Here is a 27,999-nt window from a genome sequence, read left to right on the forward strand (position 1 = left end):
TTTTAGGTCTGAAAAAAGTCTTTAATCGACTGAAATATTGACTGAATATGGAGCCAGGACTTCATCTAAAACATCCTCACATGTGTCTGAAGATGAACGAAGCGACATGAGTGAGACGGTGGAGCTACACAGGCCTGATGCAGGATGAACAGTGTGTGTGTGTGTGTGTGTCAGAACACTGCAGTCATTTATTCTGAGTGTTGTCCAGCACCATACTCCACAGCAGCAACAGCGAACACACAATACACACAGATGAAGATCAGCACGACTCCTCTGAGTCCGTCTCAGTCTGTGCTGGAGCCATCGTGAAGGACAGATCCTGACTGTACAGCGGATCACAGAGGAAACCTGCTTTAATGCTGCTGTTGAGTCTCCTCAGTCTGCTGTGTGTCTCTGAGACTCGTCCTCAGGCCGCTCGCTCTCCACATGATCTAGAACGCTGTCCTCAGGCACTTCCTGTGTGTGGTGCTCCACTTCCTGTGCGCTGCTCTGCTCCTGCATCTCCTGTGTGGTCAGCAGGTTCCTCATGGAGTCACAGATCTGCTGCCGGAGCTCATCATCTGAGTCCTCGAAGATTCTGACACACACACACACACACACACCAGAGAGAGATAGAGAGAGAGTGTGTTTCTGTTTCTCTGTGTTTGTAAGTGTGTGTGTGTGTGTGTGTGTGTGTGTGTGTGTGAGAGAGAGAGACAGAAAGAGTGATTGTGTGCTTCTGCGTGTGAATGAGCATGTTAATCTGTGTGTGTGTGTGTACATGAGAGAACAAGAGTGTGAGTCTGTAAGTGTGTGTGTGTGTGTGTGTGTGTGTGTGGCTCACGTGTCTTCATCATCTGATCGAGGCTGCAGGCGCTCTTCATCCTCCTCCACTTCTCCATCTTCCTCTTCATCTGTCAGACGAGCTTTATCTGATGACAGCAGCATGTCTGGGTGAACACACACACACACACACACACACACACACACACAGACACACACGTTATCGAACACCTGCTCTGTGTGTGTGTTTATCTGTGCTGCAGTCAGCGAGCTGTGCTCTGTGTGTGTGTGTGTGTGTGTGTGCGTGCGTGCGTGTGTGTGTGTGTGTGTACCTGTGCTGCAGTCAGTGAGCTCCGCTTGAGCGAGTGCATTCAGGAGTGTGTGCGGCAGGCGCTGTGTCCAGTGTTTCCTGTTGTCTTCCTCCTGCTCTTCTGAAACTGCAGTCAGTCAGATTCACACACTCATACTGAACACAACACACACTCAACACACACCAAACTGAACACACTCTGGACACATCAGCCCTGCACTAACACACAGGAAAACTCCAGACAGACTGAAGTGAGGATGATGAATATGACACACACACACACACTCTATATGAGCAGAGCGTCCATGTGGAGCTCAGCTGAGTGTGTTTCCAGAACCTTCAGTGTCTCTGTTCCTCAGTGCTGGACTGATCTTCTCTGCACTTATATCTGACACACACACACACAAACACACACACACACACACACACACACACACACACACACTAACTATAGTCAGCCTGAAGTGTGTGTGTGGGTTTGTGTATATGCATGCATGTGTGTGTATGTGTGAGAGACGGAGATTGTTAAAGTGTGTGTATGAGTTTGTGTGTGTGATAGAGAGTGTGTGTGTGTGTGTGTGTCACCTGTCAGTGATGCGTCAGTGGTGCTGTCAGTCATGTTCATGTTCTCCAGAGCGTTCAGTAAAGTCTCTGCAGCGCCGCGACCCCATTGGCCTCTCTTCACCCCTGGCTCCTCCTCTTCCTGTCTGTCCAGAGAGCCGTGCGGTGGAATCTGAAGCTGTTCTGCCTGTGCAAACGTCAGTGTGTCGTTCAGGGGCTCATCCTGCGACACACACACACACACACACACACACACACACACACACACACACACACACACACACACACACACACACACACACACACACACACACACACACACACACACACACACACACACAGGTGAGAGAGGCTCAGTGTGGGCTCAGTGTGTGTTCGTGAGCTGCACCTGTTCACCTCCGACTCCTCGTCCTCCTCCATCTTCTTCTCCTCTGTCAGCTTGATCTCAAACATGATTCCTCTCTGAAACACACACATCCAGCAGAGTGTGTGGCTCAGACGTCAGTGTGTGTGTGTGTGTGTGTGTGTTGAGTCTGCTGTGTTTTTACCTGCTGCTGTTTCCTGTGTGTGTGTCCGTTAAAGTTCAATGTGTCTGTTCCTGCCGCCGCAGGGGTCTCCTGAAATCAACACCACATCTTCATCTTCATCTTCATCATCATCACCGTTATCTTCATCATCATCATTTCCATCATCATCATCTTCACCAGCACCACCATCATCATCTCCATTACCTCCCTCTCCATCATCTTCATCTCCGGAGCGACTGCACATACCTCAACATCTGGCCTCATCCTCATCTGTCTGACATCCCGATGATACTGCTGTCTGATGAGCTGGAGCTGCTGCAGGTACTCCTACACACACACACACACACACACACACACACACACACACACACACACACACACACACACACACACACACACACACACACACACACACACACACACACAGCTGTGGTAAGGTTTGTAGTGTACAGACTGTGTATTCTCTCCTCTCCCTCTAAACTCATCCCTCTCAGTAAACACTCTTCTCTGCACACTCCTCCAGCCTGATCTATCAGCCCTGCTCCTCATGGAGACCACACAGATCAACACCCAAGCCCAACATGTACTGCTCTTGGTCATTTGGTCCTCATTAAGTTGTAAATACCAGAACAACACACACACACACACACACACACACACACACACACACACACAGGCATGAGTGTGCTGTCACTGACCTCCTGCTGCTTTCTCTGAGACGCTCTTTTCCCTTGATGCTCTGGGCTGTTGACCTGCTGACACCCTTCAGCATCTGCTGTGGACGGCCTGAGACCCTGAGCACAGCGTATACAGCAGAAAATACAGAAAACACAGCAGAATAATCAGTAAATACAGCAGAATAATCAGTAAATGCTGCTCCTGTACTGGACTGTTGAGCCACAGCAGGCACTGCAGCCCCACCTCAGACTGACCTGGGTGCAGCTCTATTGTCCACAGTCTCTAGACACAGAAGGATGCATATATGAGTGAGTCTCACCAGCTGTTTCTGAGCTCTGAGCTTATACTGATGTGCTTCCCGTCTCCTCTGCAGATACTCGTCCCTCGCCGCCGCCACACTGAACACACACACACATTTGTTTTTGTGAATTGTGGGGTCACTTCATAGATTTCCATTGCTTTATACTGTACTCTGTCCCCCCAACAGTGTCCCTGAACACAACTCTCACAGGAAACTCTATCAGTGGTTTATGATCTCACAGTCTGAAGGGTTCTAGAGCTGCGGGTCTATCCTGATCCTGATCCTGATGCTCATCCTGATGCTGATGTTGATCCTGATCTGGGTCTCTCTGTGGCTCCGCTGGACTCCTCCATCTGTGCTCAACAGCAGCTCTGAACACAGCAGGACTCTGAGCCTTCACCTGCTAACACACACACATAAACACACCCACACCCACGCATACACACACACACACACACACACACACACACACACACACACACACACACACACACAACTACTGTCAACTCCGTTACTGTCAAATCTATAACCGTCGACTCTGTTATTGCTGACTCCGTTATCATCAACTCCGTTACCGTCAACCCTGTTTTCGTAAACTCTGTTACCGTCGACTCTATTACCATTGACTGTTATTGCTGACTCTGTTATCATCAACTCTGTTACTGTCAACTCCACTACCGTCAACTCTGTTACCATTGACTCTGTTATTGCTGACTCTGTTATCGTCAACTCCCCTCCCGTCAACTCTGTTACCGTCAACTCTGTTACCATTGACTCTGTTATTGTTGACTCCGTTATCGTCAACTCCGTTACCGTCAACTCCGTTATCGTCAACTCTGTTACCGTCGACTCTGTTACCGTCAACTCTGTTATCATCAACTCTGTTACTGTCAACTCCCCTCCCGTCAGCTCTGTTACCATCAACTCTGTACCGTCAATTCTGTTACCGTCGACTCTATTACCATTGACTCTGTTATTGCTGACTCTGTTATCATCAACTCCGTTACCATCAACTTCCCTACCGTCAGCTCTGTTACCATCAACTCCGTGCTGTCAACTCTATTACCGTCAACTCTGTTACCGTCGACTCTGTTACCGTCAACTCTGTTACCGTCGACTCTGTTATCGTCAACTCTGTTACCGTCAACTCTGTTACCGTCAACTCTGTTACCGTCAACTCTGTTACCGTCAACTCTGTTACCGTCAACTCTGTTACCATCAACTCTGTTATCATCAACTCTGTTATCATCAACTCTGTTATCATCAACTCCGTTACCGTCAACTTCCCTACCGTCAGCTCTGTTACCATCAACTCCGTGCTGTCAACTCTGTTACCGTCGACTCTGTTACCGTCAACTCTGTTACCGTCGACTCTGTTATCGTCAACTCCGTTATCGTCAACTCTGTTACCGTCGACTCTGTTACCGTCAACTCTGTTATCATCAACTCTGTTACTGTCAACTCCCCTCCCGTCAGCTCTGTTACCATCAACTCTGTACCGTCAATTCTGTTACCGTCGACTCTATTACCATTGACTCTGTTATTGCTGACTCTGTTATCATCAACTCCGTTACCATCAACTTCCCTACCGTCAGCTCTGTTACCATCAACTCCGTGCTGTCAACTCTATTACCGTCAACTCTGTTACCGTCGACTCTGTTACCGTCAACTCTGTTACCGTCGACTCTGTTATCGTCAACTCTGTTACCGTCAACTCTGTTACCGTCAACTCTGTTACCGTCAACTCTGTTACCGTCAACTCTGTTACCGTCAACTCTGTTACCATCAACTCTGTTATCATCAACTCTGTTATCATCAACTCTGTTATCATCAACTCCGTTACCGTCAACTTCCCTACCGTCAGCTCTGTTACCATCAACTCCGTGCTGTCAACTCTGTTACCGTCGACTCTGTTACCGTCAACTCTGTTACCGTCGACTCTGTTATCGTCAACTCTGTTACCGTCAACTCTGTTATCATCAACTCTGTTATCATCAACTCCGTTACCGTCAACTTCCCTACCGTCAGCTCTGTTACCATCAACTCCGTACCGTCAACTCTGTTACCGTCAATTCTGTTACCGTCAACTCTGTTACTGTCAACTCCCCTCCCGTCAGCTCTGTTACCATCAACTCTGTACCATCAACTCTGTTACCGTCGACTCTTTTACCATTGACTCTGTTATTGCTGACTCTGTTATCATCAACTCCGTTACCGTCAACTTCCCTACCGTCAGCTCTGTTACCATCAACTCCGTGCTGTCAACTCTATTACCGTCAACTCTGTTACCGTCAACTCTGTTACCGTCAACTTTGTTACCGTCAACTCTGTTATCATCAACTCTGTTATCATCAACTCCGTTACCGTCAACTCCCCTACCGTCAGCTCTGTTACCATCAACTCTGTGCTGTCAACTCTGTTACCGTCAGCTCTGTTACCATCAACTCTGTTACCGTCAACTCTGTTACCATCAGCTCTGTTACCGTCAACTCTGTTATAGATTCGTTTTATATCATTCCAGTTAAGGGAAAGTAATATTCTTAAAATGTTAGCGCAGTCGAGGAGTAAGTCTCATAGTGTGTGTATCTTGTCTGCAGCTCATCTTCATCTCACCTGGTGTTTCGCTGTCGGCCGTCTCTGATTGGCTCTCTGCACAGGTCTGATGACAGCAGGCTTTACAGCAGGTTTACAGCGCACTGGATCTCTGCATACCTGATCTGCAGGAGAACACCTTCAGTAGATTAACCCCCACAGAGGTACAGATCAACCAGGTCACAGATTATACTTTATTTACTGTATGCTTAATTCCTCTCACACACACACACACACACACACACACGCACACACACACACACACACACACACACACACACACACACACACACACACACACACACACCTGTGCTTTTGGAGGCTTTGTGTGCCGCTGGTGTTTGTCTGTGTAGAACTGTGTGACTGAACTCTTCCTCCAACAGCTGGACATGAAAACACATCCTCATGTCACTATTCATATTGTGCTATGAGCTCATTTCAATCTGTAGGCACATCCTGCCGTTTATGACCCTGTTTTGGAGCATATACACCTTTTATATCTATATCTATATACAGAGTAATGGATAATGTACATCCAGCCGGTGATTATAACAGAATAAAGGACAACAGGTTTATCAGCGCTGTTGTGTAAGACTGAAGAGTTTATTCTGTGATAACCGGCTGGATGTACATTATCCTGATTATTAAACAGCTACTGGCCACACAACTACAGTATAAGACAAAACATTGACCTGCGCTGTAATAGATTCCCAACTTTTTAATAAAAGGTATGCAAGCAAAAGTAATGCAGCTACTCTAACCTACGTATTATTATATTTTAATCACAAGATGGCAGTCTGTGTTGTGTCCAGTATATGTGTAATAATCAGGATAAGGTATATAGAGGATGGTTGTTCTCTCAGAATAAACTCTTCAGTCTCCTACAGCAGTGCTGCGCTTCACATCTGCTGCTGATGAACCCGTCAGCCTTTACTTAGAGAACACCCTGCTGATCTGCTTTAGCCCTTTGATCAAGAACAAGTGATCATTTACAGCAGTGATGGGTTACAGTAGTTATGTGTGTGTGTGTTAGTGCATTACCTGTGTGTCCAGGTGTCTGCTGATGTGTGTGTGCAGCAGTGGGTGTTTGAGCAGTGTGTTAGCAGACGGTCGGTCTCGCGGGCGGATCTTGAACAGCAGGTTCAGCATCAGCCGCAGCTCAGAGCTGTAGCGCTCCGACACCGGCCTGAAGCGCCCGCCACAGATACACAACACCAGCTGCTTCAGGCTACTGCCCTCGAACTCACACACACACACACACACACACACACACACACACACACACACACACACACACACTGAGCACTGATGATTTAGACTCTCACACACTCAAACACACACACACACACACACACACACACACACTGAGGCTTTAGACTCTCACACACTCAAACACACACATACTTGCATTTGCTACCAAGTAGGGACACATGACAACATGCAGCCTGGTGGGAACCACCCTTTCTGAGTGGTCTACAGACAAAGTAAAAACTGATCCACACTCCATTTTCAGCTGTTATACTAAATATCACTTGAAAACTTTAGTTTAAGCCCCAGAAGACTGACCTGACATTTTACCAACTGCTGGGGACCTGGACAGGTTGAACAGCCTACTGGGGACCTCTGACGTAATGCATTGATATGCTAATTTATGACTAATTTATGCGAGTGTGTGTGTTTTAAAGGTTACCAGTGGGGACCTCACATCAAACATACAAGCAACACACGAAGTAAATCAGAAATCGTTCACATAACTGTTTGAGGAAGGCTGCCAAATCATCAGCCAGTTGGTCATTCTTACCTCACAGCAAGCAGTGCTTGTGATAACACCAATTCTGTCTGTTTTGACTTCAGTAATGCGCTACTGTATTGCAAATGCGTTAAAATTCAAATGAATTTCATTCCAATAAACTGTTCTTTGGCAAAAATCATTTGCCCTGAACTTTATTTCACATTTCATTTAGGCAAACATTTCCGCTGTAATACAACATTTGGAAATCTCATTGTACAAATTTTTTTTTTTTTACAGGGTATATGCAGGATTCTTAAAGGAAATTTCAATACCTTTTTAAGACTTTAAGACCTTCTCAGAATATTTTAAGACCTCATCGCCACTGCAAGTTCTAATCAGTATCAGTAACCTTTAACGTAATAAACAGTTGTTAGTAAACAGTTGTAGTTAAATAAATGAATGGAGCACAACCCTGCAACAGAACTTAGATAAGCTTAGAAGAAACAAAGCTTTAAAGAATAAATTACGTGGTTGTTTTTAGCGACAGGCTTCAGCCACTGTTTAAACTTGATTTTCTTTAACCAGGAGTATGCAAACTTGCATTTTCCCATTTTGCCGTCTGTTTTGCTCTATGACAGGGCTATTCAATTAGTTTGTCATGGGGGCCAGTTCATGAAAAGCATCCCAATTGAGGGGCCGGTGAGATATGACTTGCAATATGAGCGATGCCACAACAGCATATAAGAGCCAATATGCTGCATTTTTTCTCCTTAAGACGCCCATGTTGTGTTTTTCTACATTAAAATGTTAATATATTGTATTTTGAAACTACATAACATCACTGTAGACTTTATTTTCACAAACAGATTCAAATGTTGTATTTCAGAGCACAACAAAAGCAGTACATTTCTTAAGTTGGCTTCTTCTACATTCAGACACTTTTACATGTTGTGTTTTGAACTGCATAACAATTACCGTACGTTCACACAGAAAGCGGCGAGAGCGTCCAAGGTCGAAAACTCGAAACTCAAAACTCGCTACATTGATCTCATATTTAAAGGAGCCGTTGCAGCATATCAGTTACATTCCTGCATAAAACATGTTTCTAGCGTGAAAATGTTGCGCACTCAAATTCATACAACAATGGAAGATCAAGTTGCGTGTGGTGTGGCTTTGCTCTATTTATCCAATATGTGTCCATATGTCTGAAATATCCTGAAGCAGCAGTACTGTTTTGTACTGTCACATCGCGTGAGATTCCCGCTTTTTTAAGATAAATTTGTATAACATTAATGAACATCAGTTACTCGCCAGTAACTTATTTAATGTATGTTCCTGTAGGAAAAAATTTTAAATAATTGGAAATCCGGCGACCGCAATAATCAAACCCTTGGGAACAACTGTGGTCGGAACCAAAGTTCACTGGTCTGTGTTCTCTGAACTGCTATCAAGCGATGGACGTCTTCATTCTGATTGCTTGCCGCCGAACCGCGTCATAGCTCATTACCATAAAGTTGACTTCATTTCAACTCTCCTCGACGCTCACGCCGGCGAAGACGCGCCGCGCTGCTCCTCGCCGCTTATCGCCGCCGGCTCTCATTGAAAATGAATGACTTCCGGCTACTTTGACGCTCTCGCCGCTTTCGGTGTGAACGTACGGTTAGGGATGCAACAATTATAGATTTTTGTTGTACGATTATATAGTCAGAAGAATAATCATGGTTTCATGGTTATCACGTCTAACGTAAATTTAAGCTTTAAATTAGGTGAGTATTTAAATGAACTGTTCTTATTATCTGCATTCATACATACATAATCATCACAGTTGGCATAACTTTGTTTAGTTGCAGCAGTTTCATTCCATGCAACAGAAACGCGGCGTTGAGAAGCTTTTAAGATTAGGTATCCAAATGTTTTCGACTGCTCGTGCCACACGCTTAATTTTAGGTGACTCTTTCTCTGCGCAGCCTTCAACTGCAGTTCATGCTGTATTGAACAGACGCACATCACTTCATAACTATAGTGGCTGTTTTTCGACTGAAATAAATTTGTTTTTGATGTCTTGGTCACACTATTTAGAGGGCCGGAACAAATTGCCTCGCGGGCCATTTTTTATGTAAATTAAAAATATATGTACATTTTTTATGTGAAGTTTGACAGATTCCCACTTTCTGTACTTTAGTATTCGAGGCGCTGACCTGATGCTGTCTTCACACTTCTTTTTACTAGGTACCGTGCCAGAAGTGATGCAGTCCTAAAGTTCCACTGCCTTTACCTCCTCTTCAGACTTTCCACTTTCTTTTTTTGGTGTATCTTGAGGCACCTAAAAAATTAAAATAATTTTACTTCAGCTTTTACGACAAACAATCTTTAGACACACAGCTTTTTAATGTACATTAGAACTTCTGTATTCAATATAAGGTAGAGGAGTACCAGACCATTACCATTGAGACCTACAAGGTTTTAAAACCCATCAAACATCTTTATTTAAACAGACTGCATTCAGTGTAGCTGCAGGCATGGTCACCAAAACCTGTGATTGTATATAGGGGTGTGAACCTACAGTGGTCTCACAGTTCGGTGTGGTTAAGATATAATGCCATTGAGTCAGTTCAATACAATATCTAGGAGTATTGACGATGCCTTTCATTAACAATTTAATGTTTTACTTAGCAACAATAATTCTTGTATTAAAATTTATAATTCATATATATATATATATATATATATATATATATATATATATATATATATATATATATATATATATATATATATATATATATATATATATTATTTGTAATACAATTTTGTCCTTTATTACAAGCAGTCAAATATATGTACTGTAGCTTTAATTTTACCTGCTTAAAGAAAACACTCTTTTTGAATGCATCAAACCACTCAAGTACATGCACAGAACAAAATGAGCATTTAAAGCAAATAAACTAATGTAATTATAATCTCGCTTGCTTTTTTAAGCGTTGTTAAACGCGTTCTTAAACACTATGATTGATCACGCGCTTAACAAAAAAGACTGCGATTGGCTCTAATGGTCAGCGTGGCTCTGTCGCTGTTCAGCAAGCAGTGACAAGGACACTGATGTTAAACGACCGAGCAATCAGCTGATCCATTAGACGGCAACGAGGTGGATCCACAAGTAACTTTATTGTTGTAACAGCCGAGAGAGGAGATAAAATGTTACCTCACGAACACGCCAGCAGGTCAAACGGGACTCCGAAAGTGAGAGAGTTTTAACTTTAATTTTTTCCCAGTTGGGTTCTGATGTGGGCTACATCCCTGTCAGTGAAAGACTGTCCAGCAAACTAACAAGCAGTAAATTGTGCATTTTAAGTACTCGCAGTCTCCTCCCCGCCATAGTAAGCTACCGCCATATAACGCATATGAGATGAATTAAGTCAGTACATAATAACCGTTTCTGAATATTACTGATCCTCAATAATGCGAGATGTGTCTTATATAATGCAAGATGTTTTATGATGTAATTTTGATTCAATACGCAAGCATCCCCACCCAAAGAAATTTTTTTATGTTTTTTTAATAAGTCTAGTAAGATCGAAAAAAGCAACAATTGCTTATTTAATATCATCATTTAATGACTAAATGCAATGACTAAAATACAGCGCTTTATTCAAAGAATGTGAACTGACGAATAAGCTGATGCAATGCATAATGATTCTGGCATAATGATCACCGCTATCTAAGCTAAGCATTCATTTTATATACAGACTGTATGTTAAAATGTAAGTTATTTTAAGTAATGGAACACTATATTAAAAAAATAAAAACTTTTATATAGTAGCCTATGCTCAATAAATGCGCCTCGTCATGGCTGAATCAGTGCACGTGCATCTGTTTAAAGCTTCTGTAAAGAACAGAATTATGACAGATGACAGAATTTCAATAAACACTTGATGTCTGCTGTCAAAACTGCTACATTATTTAAAAGCATTCATTACGACATTGATAGCATCTGTTATTGTCAAGCTTCTTATTTAATGAGATTATTAAATTATTAAAATTATTTTAAAGATTATGTCTTGATATTTGGTTTCCTCTCTTACTCGCGGTTTAAGTGCGCGCTGCATGATAAAAAGACAATGACAACACGCGCATATGTTGACTTTTTGTAAACAGTTTTTTGTTTAAATATGATATTGCATTAATGTGCATAGATGCTTTGTAAGCTGTAAAATGAAAGCTAAAGCCTATTTGTTGTGTTTATGACGCAGATCCAGGAGGAGATCAGCATCAGCGCTGGTTTGGCAACTCTTCTGTATCAAACAGCAATATTCTTCTTCCATTTTACTTCTTTGGCAAATATGTCAGTAGGCACGTGTGGTCATACGTTATCATCCCGCGAGTTAACAAATATGTCTGATCACAGCAAACGTGATTTTCCATTCCAAAAATGTGAGGCTCACCTCGCTCCTTTTGACAAGGAAAAAAAGGCGAGGTCCTCTTTTTTTTATGTCACTATGAAACGACTGAATCAGCTGCGTATTGATTGTGCAAGAGTGTTGCTGTCTATGTTGTTACAATTGTAATATTTAATACTACTGTGATATTCAAGATTTGTAAATTCATACAGCTTTGGATAACTTGAAACAGCGAGCACTATAGTCTCTCCTGTCTTTAAAAGTTCTCTGTAGTTGTCTTGACAACAAAAACTGCTGCTCTTGGATGAGCCGCTTGCAAAACAACTGCGGCTTTTAGTAAACCATTCAAAATATGCCCCTATTAACGCAAAAAGCGCATTCAATCAGCCCCTTATGCAGCCAAACTAAAAATATATAAAATAATATTTTTAATCGTTTAACTGAAACCATTAATCGGTTACAAACGCACCCTTTGGGTTACCGGTTAATCGATTATTTTGAGCATCCCTTTGCTACATATTTAAACGTTTTACATAAGAAAACACTCCCTGGCCTGAACTTGCCACGTGTGAGATGGAGAAAATGAAAGCACACAAAACCGAGGAAAAATCAGATGCTTAAGACATAATCTTTAAAATATTGATTTGCATTAAAAATGTAGCAAATATATGACAAGAGGTTGGTGATACAACAATTATGTGAAGCATTAATTAAATGCTTATTTTCCATAGAGCGAAACAAATCATCCAAGTGTACAGCTGTGTAGCACACTGGCACAAACAAAAATAGCGGCCAGCCTTGTTTGGCCCGCCAAATACCTTGGGCCAAAGAGGGCCAGCTGAGGCTTTGGGGCGGAGTGAATGGAGAGGCAGACTTTTCCCTGAGTCTGGTAAAGATGATTACAGAGATAAATTGTTTGTGTCTATCTAAATGAGGATGTAATAAAATACATTTTATACCAATTACCGGAGAATTTCTATGGTTTTATATTATGGGTTGTGTGCTGGGTCATTCCTCTGTTAGTGGCGAAACCACTCGATGTACAATGCCAACAGTTGTGTAACGGTTGATTTGTGGGACATTCCGGGGGCGGGGTTTGTGTGACGCGCTGCGAGCTACTAGCCTGACAGCGAAATTGCGACAAGTTTTCAGCCTCACTGCTCAACCTTCTGGACGATTGGCCCGGCCTGGCCCGTTAAAAGCCCTGGCTCACACTGGCCCGATAGTGGAAATGCGGCTATTGCCATATACTTACATAATAGTTCACAAAAAAATAAAATGAATAAATAAATAAAATAAAAAAAATTAATAAAAAATGGTCAATAGTTATAGGTTTCCAATATTCTTCAACATATCTTTTTTTTTTGTTTAATAGAAGAAAAGCGCATGTGTAAGTGCTTTGAGTGCCCAGAAAAGCGCTATTTAATGTAAGGAATTATTATTATTATTATTATTATTAAAAGACAAACAAATTTGAAACAAGTGAAGGGAGGGTAAATAATTGGAAGAATGTTTTAGGTTTTGGTGAGCTATCCCTAATGTCTAAGCTTTGATAAATGGAGTTGTGTTAAAATGTTTATAGCATGGATAACAAATCAGACAGTTAACGAACAATCTCAGAAATACAAAAATCCGGTTTCGATTTCGGCTTCTAATGAATATGAAAAACATTAATCGAGATAAACGATTATTCCATCATAAACTGCCCCCTTTCCAGTTGTACACATTTGTTGCTCTGCAAAGAATGACTAAAAGCATGTGCTGTAATGTAATGTTTGCAGCACGGAATGCGCATTATACATTGATTTACATTCGAATCATTTATGTTTTTAAATGCGGGAAAGAGCGCATGCTGTCTTGTGTGTGCTCGCTTAGCCTCGGAGATGAGCAGAGCACACACATCTAACGCCATCTTAATGAGAGCACTTTAATGGACAAATACATGCACATTTGTGTCAGAGCGCAGTGTTTAGTGATTATTCATATTAACCCTCATTTGTGTAATAAACAAACAAGCTGAGAATTAAAAGACATATGAAAGAAAAACCATATCAGAGCCGCACTGCTCTTCAAGAAACAGCGCGCAATATCCCTGCTGCTGACTTTTTTTTTCATTATTAATCAAACAACAAAAGAAGAAAATCCCTCACTTTTCTTGACTGAAGGACTTTTGTAGCTGAAGTTTTTTATCTTACAGTGCAGATGCTTAAAGCACAGTTTGCTTCATATTTTTATTCTATTGTATTTATTTCCCTTTCCTTATTTACAGGGAAGAAAATAACTGTGTATATATACAGTTGATGTCAGAATTATTTGCCCTCCTGATTTATTAGCGACCCTTTCCCACCCCGATTTCTGTTTAATGGAAAGATTTTTTTTCAACCCATTTTTAAACATAACAGATTTTATAACTCATCTCTAATGACTGATTTATTTTATTTTTGCTATGATAGTCCATAATATTTGACTAGATATTTTTCAAGATACTAGTATTCAGCTTAAAGTGACATTCAAAGGCTTAATTAGGGTAATTAGGCAAGTCATTGTATAACAGTAGTTTCTTCTGCAGACATTCAAAAATATAAATTGCTTAAGGGGCTAATAATATCGAGCTATTAAAATAGGTTCCAAATATTTAAACGTGCTTTTATTCTAGCTAAAATAAAACAAATAATCCTTTCTCCAGAAGAAAAAATATTATAGGAAATACTGTGAAAAATTCCTCTGTTAAACATAATTTGGGAAATATTTATATATATATAAAAATTATTCACAGGAGGGCAAATAATTTTGACTTCAACTGATAATCGTTTTAAATAATCGTGATTACAATTATGACCAAAATAATCGTAATTATGATTTTTCCCATGATTGAGCAGCCCTACTGGAACTGTACACTAAATGTAGTCTTTAGACAAAATGATCAGCACACACACGAGTGAGAAACTTACAAATACACTCTCAGTCCTTCTTCGCTCTGGGACATCAAAGGCTCTTGGTCATGTAGAACTGGGTAATTCTAGAATTACAGTGTCTGCGTCACTATCCATGTCCTGGACAAAAGATTCATATGTCAGTTTTTTTATTATTAGTATTATTATTAATAATAATAATAATAATAACAACAATAGTACAATTAATATTTGACATGAAAATATGACTTGTAAAACTTGTCATAAAATTAACAACTCATGATGTGAACAATTTAACTGCAATATTATACAAACTAATGTATTTATTTAAGATAATGAAATAAAAACATAAAAATAAATAACATATACATTATAAATAAATAAGAATTACCTTCTGTATAGCTGACTGTCTCTCTTCGTTTAATCTGTATGGAAGCAAAGTAAAGGTAATTTCAATAAATGTACACATAATGAACTTAGCATTAGGCCACGTGTGATATACAACTCGAAGCAGCTAACGTTAGTATTAAATAAAGTAACTTACTCTAACGTTAACAAAACATGCTTATACTGTCTTTTGGAGCACGAATCTCACTGAAGAAATAAACAGTTAATATCACGCCGATTCTAACGCAGGCGTGAACTTGGGGTCAGCATTACTAACGTAACCTCCAAGTTTTAACATTTCCATTATGGATATGAGACATTGGTAACGTTAAATCTTTAAGCACATTAGTTTGTATTGTTTACCTAACTTACCTTAAAATGTATGAAAAATGTTTACAACACACGTGCTCTTAGGTTAAGACCTTCACATAGTTATGTTAGCATAATGAAAGTTAATTACGACACAAACCAATATGCTTGCTAACATTAACTTAGTTAACCTTAGTGAACAACTAACGTCAGCCTTGCTATAACAGTATAGCCAAACCAATCTTAACAGCGTGCTTAATCTGTTGAAGTGGTCAGTCTATAAACAGAATTCTAAATTTACGATGATATTTATATAACAAGTCTTACCTTTTTTTTTTTCCTCCATCATGCGTCCATCACTCGATGAAATCTCTGATGAGGTGCCGCCTGCGTCGCGCTCGCGGCAGTGTATTCTGCATTACCTGCAGCGCTCCAATTAGAAACTAAAATGGCGGCCGCGCGCGATTGCATCATCCAGTGGGGGAGGGGTGGTCGTGGTGGGGACTTTTTAAGTCAGGTCAACACACTGCTCGGGAATGTTTCGTTGTACTCATCAGGCCTTCGTTCTGACCATCTATTGTCAGTGTTTTGTTTAGACCTCTTACATTAAGTTGATTTATGTCTGATGCAAAACACAGAAATTAATGTTCATATGTGTCCATAATTCCTTTTTAACCATGGAAATAAAAACTAAAAATAATTATTTTGTATACAAATTTGATTATTAGGCTTTATTTAAATATAGACTTTTTGATTTACTGATACATAAACCAAAATTATAAATAAACAGAGCAACTCTCCCACACCTTTGAGAGCCTTTATTCTGAACCCATGATAGTACATGACCATTTTAAAACTGAAACAGGCATTGCACAACATGGCATTGCATTAGTCTTATCAATGGTTTTGTTGGCTTATCTGTTTATGAAGTTGCATTGCGATTACATACAGTAATTTGCTGTATGCTGAATTTGAGTCTTAGTACTTTAAGCACATTTTCACATTAAGTGATCTTAAGAGTGTACATCACTGCAGGCATGTTGTCATGTAGACCTACAGTCTAATGGGGAGAGCGTTTCACTGAGTATTTCGCTTTTTAACAGAACAGAGGTGACAATCTAACTATGTTGGTTTAGATAAATTATTAGTTCAGTTTCACCTAAGATGTCTTGAGGGTGAAAAAAAGTTGGTGTAATTTTAATTTCAAAGTGAACTAATCATTTAATTCCTACGTTTTGCTGAAAATAATATTTTGCTCTGTATTATTCTGTTTTTATTGTGGATAAAACAGTATAGACAAGCAGATCAGGCCTAATTAGAGCCTGTCATGCATAACACTTGATTTGGCTTAATGCAGTTAATATGATGAGTTACAATGATATTAAATTTTGAAAATGATATTACGATTTAATGTAGCCTTCACCTTGTTAATAAAAGCATATTATGCATTGACTAATGATGCAGACATGTTAAGCATTGTTCTACATTAAGCCATGTAAAGCATTTTAGGATATGTCCGAGTCATACAGCCATAACACAATACTTTCAAAGAGATTTGAGAAAACCATCAAAATATTAAAGGAAAAGGGCATGGGAATCAAACACCATAACAAAATAGTGTATGTTGAATTCACGCTCTTCTAACATTCAAATGCCTTTGATTACCTAATCATCAGCAAAAATAAGCAAATGTTGTCAATTTAGGCGTCAAGAGCTTTCACCTTCCCTGATGCTTTTATTGTAATTTAATACTTTTTTTGTTGAAAAAATACAGCATAGCAGTAGACAATCAGAATATTTTGGCTAATAATTGTCAGTAAACGATATACTGAAGTGTTGTATAAATTAAGTAGAGTTCAAGAAAACCACAAATTATTTTCTACTGCTGTGGGCCTGGGCATGGAGCGGAGCTGGAGAAGGCCTGGGCGTGGAGCGAAGCTGAGGCATGCCTAGGGTGTGGAGGGGAGCTGAGGTGGGCCTGGGCGTGGAGCTGAGGCTGAGCTGAGGCAGGCATGGACGTGGAGCTGAAGCTGAGCTGAGGTGGGCCTGGGCGTGGAGCTAAGGCTGAGCTGAGGCGGGTATGGAGCTGAGGTGAGCCTGGGCGTGGAGCTGAAGAAGGCCTGGGCATGGGGCTGAGCTGAGGGGCCTGAGGTGGGTCTGGGCGTGGAGCCAAGCCAAGGTGGTCCTGGGCATGAAGCTGAGCTGAAGCAGACTTGAAGTGTAGCAGAGCACAAAGCTGAGGAGGGCCTAGACGTGCAGCTGAGCTGAGGCATGCATGGGAGTGGAGCTGAAGCTGAGCTGAGGCGGGCCAGGGAGTGTAGGTCTGGGCATGGCCCTGAGGTGGGCCTGGGCATGGAGCCAAGCCGAGGTGGTCCTGGGCGTGAAGCAGAGCTGAGGTGGGCCTGGAGTGTAGCAGAGCACAGAGCACAGGGCCTAGGTGTGCAACTGATGCTAAGCTGAGGCAGGCATGCACGTGGAGCTGAAGCTGAGCTAAGGCGGGCCAGGGAGAGAAGCTGAGGCAAGCCTGGGCATGGAGCTGAGGCGAGCCTGGGTGTGGAGCTGAGGAGGGCCTGGGCATGGAGCTGAGGCTGAGCTGAGGTGGGCATGGAGCTGAGGTGAGCCTGGGCATGGAGCTGACATGAGCCTGGGCGTGGAGCTGAGGAGAGCCTGGGCGTGGAGCTGAGATGAGCCTGGACGTGGAGCTGAGGAGAGCCTGGGCATGGGGCTGAGCAGAGCCTGGGCATGGGGCTGAGCTGAGGCGGGCCTGGGCATGGGCCTGAGGTGGGCCTGGGCATGGAGCCAAGCCGAGGTGGTCCTGGGCGTGAAGCAGAGCTGAGGCGGGCCTGGAGTGTAGCAGAGCACAGAGCACAGGGCCTAGGTGTGCAACTGATGCTAAGCTGAGGCAGGCATGGACGTGGAGCTGAAGCTGAGCTAAGGTGGGCCAGGGAGTGGAGCTGAGGCGAGCCTGGGCATGGAGCTGAGGCGAGCCTGGGTGTGGAGCTGAGGAGGGCCTGGGCATGGAGCTGAGGCTGAGCTGAGGTGGGCATGGAGCTAAGGTGAGCCTGGGCATGGAGCTGACATGAGCCTGGGCGTGGAGCTGAGGAGAGCCTGGGCGTGGAGCTGAGGAGAGCCTAGGCGTGGAGCTGAGATGAGCCTGGGCATGGAGATGAGATGAGCCTGGACGTGGAGCTGAGGAGAGCCTGGGCCTGGAGATGAGATGAGCTTGGACGTGGAGCTGAGGAGAGCCTGGGCATGGGGCTGAGCAGAGCCTGGGCATGGGGCTGAGCTGAGGCGGGCCTGGGCATGGGCCTGAGGTGGGTCTGGGCGTGGAGCCAAGCCAAGGTGGTCCTGGGCATGAAGCTGAGCTGAAGCAGGCCTGAAATGTAGCAGAGCACAAAGCTGAGGAGGGCCTAGACGTGCAGCTGAGCTGAGGCAGGCATGGGAGTGGAGCTGAAGCTGAGCTAAGGTGGGCCAGGGAGTGGAGCTGAGGCGAGCCTGGGCATGGAGCTGAGGAGAGCCTGGGCATGGGGCTGAGCAGAGCCTGGGCATGGGGCTGAGCTGAGGCGGGCCTGGGCATGGGCCTGAGGTGGGCCTGGGCATGGATCTGAGCCGAGGTGGTCCTGGGCGTGAAGCAGAGCTGAGGAGGGCCTAGGTGTGCAACTGATGCTGAGCTGAGGCAGGCATGGACTTGGACTTGAAGGCAGGCATGAGCGTGGAGCTGAAGCTGAGCTGAGGCGGGCCAGGGAGTGGAGCTGAGGCGAGCCTGGGCGTGGAGCTGAGGCAAGCCTGGGTGTGGAGCTGAGGAGGGCCAGGGCCTGGAGCTGAGGCTGAGCTGAGGCGAGCATGGAGCTGAAGTGAGCCTGGGCGTGGAGCTGAGGAGAGCCTGGGCGTGGAGCTGAGATGAGCCTGGGCACGGGGCTGAGCTGAGCCTGGGCGTGGAGTTGAGCCTGGGTGTGGAGCTGAGGAGGGCCTGGGCGTGGAGCTGAGATGAGCCTGGGCACGGGGCTGAGCTGAGCCTGGGCGTGGAGTTGAGCCTGGGTGTGGAGCTGAGGAGGGCCTGGGTGTGGAGCTGAGATGAGCCTGGGCGTGGAGTTGAGGATAGCCTGGGTGTGGAGCTGAGGAGGGCCAGGGCCTGGAGCTGAGGCTGAGCTGTGGCGAGCATGGAGCTGAGGTGAGCCTCGGCGTGAAGCTAAGATGAGCCTGGGCGTGGAGCTGAGGAGAGCCTGGGCGTGGAGCTGAGATGAGCCTGGGCGTGGAGCTGAGGAGAGCCTGGGCACAGGGCTGAGATGAGCCTGGGCGTGGAGCTGAGGAGAGCCTGGGCACAGGGCTGAGCTGAGGCGGGCCTGGGCATGGGCCGAGGTGATCCTGGGCGTGAAGCGGAGCTGAGCTAAGCGGCCTGGGAGTAGAGCTGAGGCGAGTCTGTGCGTGGAGCTGAGGCGAGCCTTGGGGTGGAGCTGAGGCGAGCCTGGGCATGGAGCTGAGGAGAGCCTGGGCATGGGCCTGAGCTGAGGCAGGCCTGGGCACGGGCCTGAGGTGGTCCTGGGCATGAAGCTGAGCCGAGGTGGTCCTGGGCGTGAAGCGGAGCTGAGCTAAGCGGCCTGGGAGTAGAGCTGAGGCGAGTCTGTGCGTGGAGCTGAGGCGAGCCTGTGCGTGGAGCTGAGGCGAGTCTGGGTGTGGAGCTGAGGAAGGCCAGGGCCTGGAGCTGAGGTGAGCCTGAGCGTGGAGCTAAGATGAGCCTGGGCGTGGAGCTGAGGTGAGCCTGGGCATGGGGCTGAGCTGAGGTAGGCCTGGGCATGGAGCCAAGCCGAGGTGGTCCTGGGCATGAAGCAGAGCTGAAGCAGGCCTGATGTGAAGCAGAGCACAGAGCTGAGGAGTGCCTAGGCGTGCAGCTGAGCTGTGACGGGCCTGGGTGTGAAGCGGAGCTGAGGCAGGCCTGGGCGTGGAGCTGAGGCTGAGCTGAGGCGAGCCTGGGTGTGAAGCTAAGCCGTGACGGACCTGGGCATGAAGTGGAGCTGAGGTGGGCCTGGGCATGAAGCAGTGCTGTGCGAAGCATGTGTGTGGAGCTGAGGTGAGCATGGACGTGGAGCCGAGCCATGACGGGCCTGGGCGTGAAGCAGAGCTGAGACGAGCCTTGGCAGGAAGCGGAGCTGAGGCGGGCCTTGGCAGGAAGAGGAGCTGAAGAAGGCCTGGGCATGTAGTTGAGGCTGAGCTGAGGTGGGCTTGGGCGTAGAGCTGAGGCTGCCAATAATGACCTGCAGATATGCGTGTGTGACAAATCCAGATTGTCATCAGCTGTAGAGAGTAATCCGCTTGTTAAGTGTGACGTCACGCAGAGCGGCTTCCGGGTCCAAGCGCTCTATTCAACTGAATGGGGAGACTCATGAAATGGTACTAATAAACGTTTAAAAAGCGATTTAATACTTTCGAAAGTCACGATCGCAGTATATATGTCCATGCCTAATATCCAATGGCCAGAAAGTGATTCATTGTTTTATAAATTGTTAAAATGTTGATATTTGTGATGCAGCAAGCCCAGAGATTGTTGTGTACACTATGACTTTATATAAAATTAACTTTAATGAGTGATAGGAATAAAACGCGATCATAAACGAAGGATTTCTCCACTCAAATGAATGGCTTGGACCCGGAAACAGTATACATACATCACAAACACGTCGCCACTTAACAAGCGGATAGGATTGGTGCAAAGCATGATGTTTGTGAGTAGCTGGTGAGGTGTACATATAAGCTGGAGTGCCCTTGAGTCTTGTTGGCACTCCAGCTGATAACCATAACAGCATTGGCTTGTGCGCTTATGCAACATGCAATACTTGACTAAATACACATCATTGTATTAAGAACGGATAACATGGGTCATATTTTAAAATAAACTACAGTATGAAAGTATGCAAAATTGTTAATGGCCAAAATGACCAGTGCTTGAACATCACTTGGGTTTTGTTGGTGCACATGACAGCAAAGCCTACCTCATTTGCTTAAAAGCTGAAAGGCAGTGCAAAATTTGATGGAGGTGGCTGCCCCGTAGTTATCCATGCAGGAAAAAACTCAGATTTTTATTGCCAATATTAGTAATTATAATCCATATAAAATTTTAGGATAAATATTCCAATAGATCCATGAAATAAACTCATATATATATATATATATATATATATATATATATATATATATATATATATATATATATATATATATATATATATATATATTGTTAATACAATCATCTCTCTGCGCATCACTGAAAAGTGTTTTTTAAATCTTAATTTTTTTTTTAAGTTGTATCCTTCAAATACAGTGGTATTTCTCATAATGTTGTCTCATAACTAGGCCCACACGGAATCTGTGTGCAGATTTCTGCAGATTTTTAGCCCATTATTAATTCTGTTTATTTACTAGAGTAAATGTGTAAATCAGAATTTATTCAGTTTTTATTCAGTAATTTATTACTTTTTATTTAATATATTAAAGTTTTAGTTATGATACTCCGCTGGATACTCCCAAAATAATTCTGCAGAAATCCGCAGATTTTTATTAAACTTCTCCGCAGAAATAGCAAAAAACGTCCACAGATTCCGTCTGGCCCTGCTCATAACCTCCATGTGCTTGCAGTTGTACAGTAAGTATCATTAGATCAAACCAAAGAATGGATCATTCCACCAAATATCCAGCAGTGATCGTCAAAATAATAGTACTGTGCATCAATAATCACTGATCTCAATAAAAATATATTCTCATAACATAGGAAAATACATTTATAGTGCACCCTCCTTGTCATTAAAAAACAGAAAAGTCTGTCTAAATCCATATAATTTTGGTTATACTTATGCTTATCAACCTTATGTAATTTCAGTGCTTATTAATGAGAGTGGAATATTTAATGTAAACATGTATGAAAAATCATTGTTTACTTCATTACTTTCTCACTTCTGGGAAAAGTCCTTAATCATTGAACAAGTTTCACAATTTTTTTTTAGTTAAATAATAATATTGCATAATGGGAATTATCTTGTATCTGCAAGTTATATTAATCAGTGTTAAAAAGAAGAATTATAGCATTTATATAAAAAACACACAGTTCCAATATTGACCATTGGGGGCGCACTTTCAAAAACCGCTCATACGGTTGTTCCAATATTGACCATAGAGGGCGCACTCTCAAAAAACCGCACACACAGTTGTTCCACTATTGACCATTGAAGGCGCACTCTTAAACACACTTTTACACACACACAGTTCATGGCTGGTGAAACCAACCCCATAAGGACTTTGGGGCAAATTCAGGAAAACACTGCCACCTATGTTAAAATGGCCATTTCTATCAGTTTCAATGGTTGTGCCGGTGGGGACCCACATTCAGGTCCCCACCGCTCAAAAGGTCCCCACGGGTTTGGTGTGTAAACAGGTCCAAGTCCACACCAGGATATAAAAACAAACACACACACACACACACACACACACACACACACACACACACACACACACACTGATGATTTAGACTCTCACACACTCAAACACACACACACACACACACACACACACACACACACACACTGATGCTTTAGACTCTCACACACTCAAACACACACACACACACACGGGTGTGCAGATGAACTCACTGGATGTCTGAGAGTGCAGAGCTCATACAGGACACAACCGAGAGACCAGATATCCCTGCAGGAGAATCAGAGATCACTCACTGCCACACACACACACACACACACTCTCTAGTTTACGTACGTTTTGTTGTTGTAAGGCTTGTTCTCGCAGATCTCTGGCGACAGGTAATACGGCGTCCCGACACACGTCTTCACCAGCTCCATCGTGCTGACAGAACAAACATGGAGGAGATGCACACACACACACACACAAGCTCAACATTTACTGCCCTTGCTATACTTGTGGGGACATTTCTGGTCCCCACATTATAAGGAAAACAAGGTATACACACTATCACAAACACACAAACACTCTCTCTCTTAAACACACACACACACATGCTGGTATTGATAGTTTATGAGGACTCTCGGTAGGTCATTCATTCATTCATTTTCGGCTTAGTCCCTTTAGTCATCAGGTGTCACCACAGTGGAATAAATCGCCAACTATTCCAGCACATGTTTTACACAGCGGATGCCTTTCCAGCTGCAACCCATCCCTGGGAAACGTCCATACGCACTCATTCACACACACACTCATACACTGCGGCCAGTGTAGTCGATCAGTTCCCCTGTCACAGAAACACCAACTGACCCAGCCGAGACTCAAACCAGAGACCTTCTTGTTGTGAGGCCACAGCACTACCCACTGCACCACCGTGTCGCCTCTCTGTAGTTCTATAATGTATTTACTCAACCCTCACCAAGTAGGTATCTCTGCAGCCCGGAGACCTCCAAGTGGGAGGGATTACACCGCAAGTAGGTTGGGTTTGGAGGTGTAGGTGGAGCAGACTTTATTGAAGGGTTTAGGGTTGGGGTAGGTGTAGACGTTGATCCAGCACAATACTGGACTCTGTGTCTTGAACGAGACATAAAGAAATAAACACTCCAGGTTTGTACAGCCCACATGGAGCTGGCTCCGACATCTGTTACACCGTTCTCACCCTCACAGCACAGCTGTGGACAGCACTGAAGTGGAGAACACCCGTTAGGTATGATTTTAATCATTTTGATTTACAAGGACACAAGGCATGTCCTCATAATCCACCCTAATGTTTTCATACTAGCCTCCTGCCCCTGACATTATACACATTCTGTCCACCAAAACCAGCAAACACACATACAAAGACACACACACACTCTCACAAACACACACCCACTTACCTGTTCAGCATTCTGGCAATGCCGAAGTCTCCCAGTTTGACCTTGAGTCCTCCTCGGGTCAGGAAGACGTTCTGCACAGATGATGATGGACAGAGTTAGAGAGATCCTGCACTCTGTGTTCAGTGTGAGCGGATGGAGGACCAGCTTTAATAACTAACACACCTGAGCTTTCATACACACCTGAGCTTTCATACACACCTGAGCTTTCATACACACCTAAGCTTTAATACACACCTGAGCTTTCATACACACCTGAGCTTTAATACACACCTGAGCTTTCATACACACCTGATCTTTCATACACACCTGAGCTTTAATACACACCTGAGCTTTAATACACACCTGAGCTTTCATACACACCTGAGCTTTCATACACACCTAAGCTTTAATACACACCTGAGCTTTCATACACACCTGAGCTTTAATACACACCTGAGCTTTAATACACACCTGAGCTTTAATACACACCTGAGCTTTCATACACACCTGAGCTTTCATACACACCTGAGCTTTAATACACACCTGAGCTTTAATACACACCTGAGCTTTAATACACACCTGAGCTTTAATACACACCTGAGCTTTAATACACACCTGAGCTTTAATACACACCTGAGCTTTAATACACACCTGAGCTTTAATACACACCTAAGCTTTCATACACACCTGAGCTTTAATACACACCTGAGCTTTAATACACACCTGAGCTTTAATACACACCTGAGCTTTCATACACACCTGAGCTTTAATACACACCTGAGCTTTAATACACACCTGAGCTTTCATACACACCTGAGCTTTCATAAACACCTGAGCTTTAATACACACCTGAGCTTTAATACACACCTGAGCTTTAATACACACCTGAGCTTTAATACACACCTGAGCTTTAATACACACCTAAGCTTTCATACACACCTGAGCTTTAATACACACCTGAGCTTTAATACACACCTGAGCTTTAATACACACCTGAGCTTTCATACACACCTGAGCTTTAATACACACCTGAGCTTTAATACACACCTGAGCTTTCATACACACCTGAGCTTTCATAAACACCTGAGCTTTAATACACACCTGAGCTTTAATACACACCTGAGCTTTAATACACACCTGAGCTTTAATACACACCTGAGCTTTCATACACACCTGAGCTTTCATACACACCTGAGCTTTAATACACACCTGAGCTTTAATACACACCTGAGCTTTCATACACACCTGAGCTTTAATACACACCTGAGCTTTAATACACACCTGAGCTTTCATACACACCTGAGCTTTCATACACACCTGAGCTTTCATACACACCTGAGCTTTCATACACACCTGAGCTTTAATGTCTCTGTGCAGGATCTTCCTGTCGTGAATGTGCTTCAGTCCCAGACACATCTGAACAAACCAGTCCACAATCTAAAACACACACACACACACACACACACACACACACACACACACACACACACACACACACACACACACACACACACACACACAATTATCTTTAATGTTCAATAATAACATTCCTTCATTTTCTTTTCAGCTTAGTCCCTTTATTCATCAGGGGTCTCCACAGCAGAATGAACCGCCAAATATTCCAGCATATGTTTTACACAGGGGATGCCCTTCCAGCAGCAACCCATCACTGGGAAACACCTATACACTCTAATTCACACACATACACTATGGACAATTTTAGCCTAACCAGTTCCCCTATAGCGCATGTGTTTGGACTGTGGGGGAAACCGGAGCACCAGGAGGAAACCCACACCAACACGGGGAGAACATGCAAACTCCACACAGAAACACCAACTGACCCAGCCGAGACTCAAACCAGAGACCTTCTTGCTGTGAGGCCACAGTGCTAACCTCTGAGCCACCGTGCCGCCCCACTGCCCCTGTAATGTTTAAGTAATAACACTGTAAGGACCTGCGCCTCACTGAACGGCTTTCCTCTCTGCATCTTGATTCTGTTCATCAGATCTCCAGAGTCACAGAACTCCATCAGGATGTAGAGGCGGTTCCTGTCTGGATCAGAACACACAACATTCATAAACCCATCGTAAACACACTCATACCCGCGGACCAGAGACAGAATATAAGGAATAGAGCGAGAGCATACAATGTGGGCACTGACCGTAAAATGATTCATGAAACGCCACGATGTTCGGATGCTTCATTTTGGACAGAAGAGTCACTTCTTTTCGGGACGCCTCCTTATCCCGAGCGGACAACTGTAGGAATTAAACTAAATTAGGATGCATGTTCTGGTGGTAATATATAAATTATACCTGCTAACAGGGAATGCCCTGTGAAGGTTTTCTTGAATGATGAGTCAGTTATACTTGTTGATATTCAACAACACAATATCGTCATACTGAACATGCTGTTATTGTAGATGCTTTACTGTTATTATACACTAACCGGACACTTTACTACTTCCAGCAGGATAACGCAGCATGTCATAAAGCTCAATCATCTCAGACTGGTTTCTTGAACATGACGATGAGTTCACTGTACTCAAATGGCCTCCACAGTCACCAGAGCTCAATCCAATAGAGCAGCTTTGGGATGTGGTGGAACGGGAGATTGGCATCATGGATGTGCAGCCGACAAATCTGCAGCAACTGTGTGATGCTATCATGACAATATGGAGCAAAATCTCTGAGGAATATTTTCAGCAGCTTGTTGAATCTCTGACATGGAGGATTCAGGCAGTTCTGCAGGTGAAAGTGGGCCGGCTCAGTACTAGTAAGGTGTACCTAATAAAGTGGCCGGTGAGTGTGTATTTATACTATATACCCAAGTTAGAGTTACATAATATTAATTTTACTTTTCTAAGTAATGAGTAAAGTAATGCATTATTTTTAAAAATGAAATAATAATATTTGAGTTACTTTTTTGTTTAATTAATTCGCTTTAAAAGCTAAACAGCTGAGTAGAAATGAGCGCTGGATCTGGTGCTGGATGAGGGAATGTAGGAACAGACAGAAAGCAGGATGGCTTTAACTCAAAAGGGGATTATAGTATCAATGCACCATTTCTTTACTGAGCAGCAAGCACACTGCTTTAAACTGTCTTTATCCTACATCATTTTATACTAATGTGTTTGTCTTTTATAGGTAAATGAAGGTTATACAGTGTGTTGGTCATTGCACAGCTCCTCTATTAAAGAAGAAGAAAAAGAAAACAGATCAAGCCTCAGGCAGGCCGGAAAAGTAAGGCAAAAGTAGCAGAATACATTATTTATGATAGAATGTAACACAACTAACTGTTTATGAGAGTAAATCAATATTGTAATGCATTACTTTCAGAAGCAGCTTTCCTCAACACTGTTATATAATGTTACTATATATTATATATTCCTTGTATTTGTGCAGTTTTTATTTTAATTTCAGTAATATTATTCAGTAATGTGCAAATGATTTTTAATGAAATGATATGGTTTATGTACAATGCAGTTTGTAAAGTAATATTTTCTGTTTTTAGCAGATATCCTGTGTTACATAGACTTGCTTTGTTCACCAAACTTGACCTAGTTGAATTTGCATTGAAACCTTAAATAAAATATAGAAAGTTATTGCTATTTTTATTTAATGTGTTGTGCTTTTAGTTACTATACTCTTCTATTTAGTTACTATAATTCTGCAGATTTTGTACAAAAACATCGGCATAACTAAATAGAAAC

General features: G+C 43.3%; 1 protein-coding gene and 1 long non-coding RNA gene across 51 annotated transcripts in view; one reads left to right on the forward strand and one right to left on the reverse strand.

The window, feature by feature from the left end:
• LOC108179575 (serine/threonine-protein kinase Nek5) overlaps positions 1–27,999 on the reverse strand; it is a 28,433-nt gene continuing 434 nt past the window's right edge. The window contains exons 2-21 of one of the 50 annotated variants that reach the window (XM_073913366.1): positions 26,736–27,031; positions 26,449–26,545; positions 26,242–26,335; positions 25,641–25,724; positions 24,309–24,379; positions 23,227–23,313; positions 23,106–23,160; positions 6,773–6,973; positions 6,039–6,114; positions 5,753–5,856; positions 3,379–3,542; positions 3,158–3,236; positions 2,859–2,954; positions 2,407–2,487; positions 2,182–2,250; positions 2,030–2,095; positions 1,658–1,856; positions 1,095–1,199; positions 824–929; positions 1–577 (exon numbers count right to left, since the gene is read on the reverse strand). In XM_073913366.1, the coding sequence (XP_073769467.1) occupies positions 376–577; positions 824–929; positions 1,095–1,199; positions 1,658–1,856; positions 2,030–2,095; positions 2,182–2,250; positions 2,407–2,487; positions 2,859–2,954; positions 3,158–3,236; positions 3,379–3,542; positions 5,753–5,856; positions 6,039–6,114; positions 6,773–6,973; positions 23,106–23,160; positions 23,227–23,313; positions 24,309–24,379; positions 25,641–25,724; positions 26,242–26,316 (1,920 nt within the window). In that variant the 5' untranslated portion in view covers positions 26,317–26,335; positions 26,449–26,545; positions 26,736–27,031 and the 3' untranslated portion in view covers positions 1–375. Of the gene's footprint in view, positions 639–823; positions 930–1,094; positions 1,461–1,657; positions 1,857–2,029; positions 2,096–2,181; positions 2,251–2,406; positions 2,488–2,858; positions 2,955–3,092; positions 3,237–3,347; positions 3,543–5,752; positions 5,857–6,038; positions 6,115–6,772; positions 6,974–9,661; positions 9,787–14,811; positions 14,914–15,163; positions 15,198–15,795; positions 15,886–23,105; positions 23,161–23,226; positions 23,314–24,308; positions 24,380–25,640; positions 25,725–26,241; positions 26,340–26,448; positions 26,546–26,735; positions 27,032–27,999 lie in introns of those variants that run through there. The other 49 variants (XM_073913376.1, XM_073913359.1, XM_073913358.1 and 46 more) reach the window with 49 other exon arrangements.
• On the forward strand, positions 5,460–27,896 carry LOC141376250 (uncharacterized). The gene is made up of 3 exons (XR_012385752.1): positions 5,460–5,895; positions 26,757–27,088; positions 27,434–27,896. It is a non-coding gene; the product is annotated as an uncharacterized lncRNA (long non-coding RNA).

This window comes from Danio rerio, chromosome 9, assembly GCF_049306965.1.
Source record: "Danio rerio strain Tuebingen ecotype United States chromosome 9, GRCz12tu, whole genome shotgun sequence".
Lineage (NCBI taxonomy): Eukaryota > Metazoa > Chordata > Actinopteri > Cypriniformes > Danionidae > Danio > Danio rerio.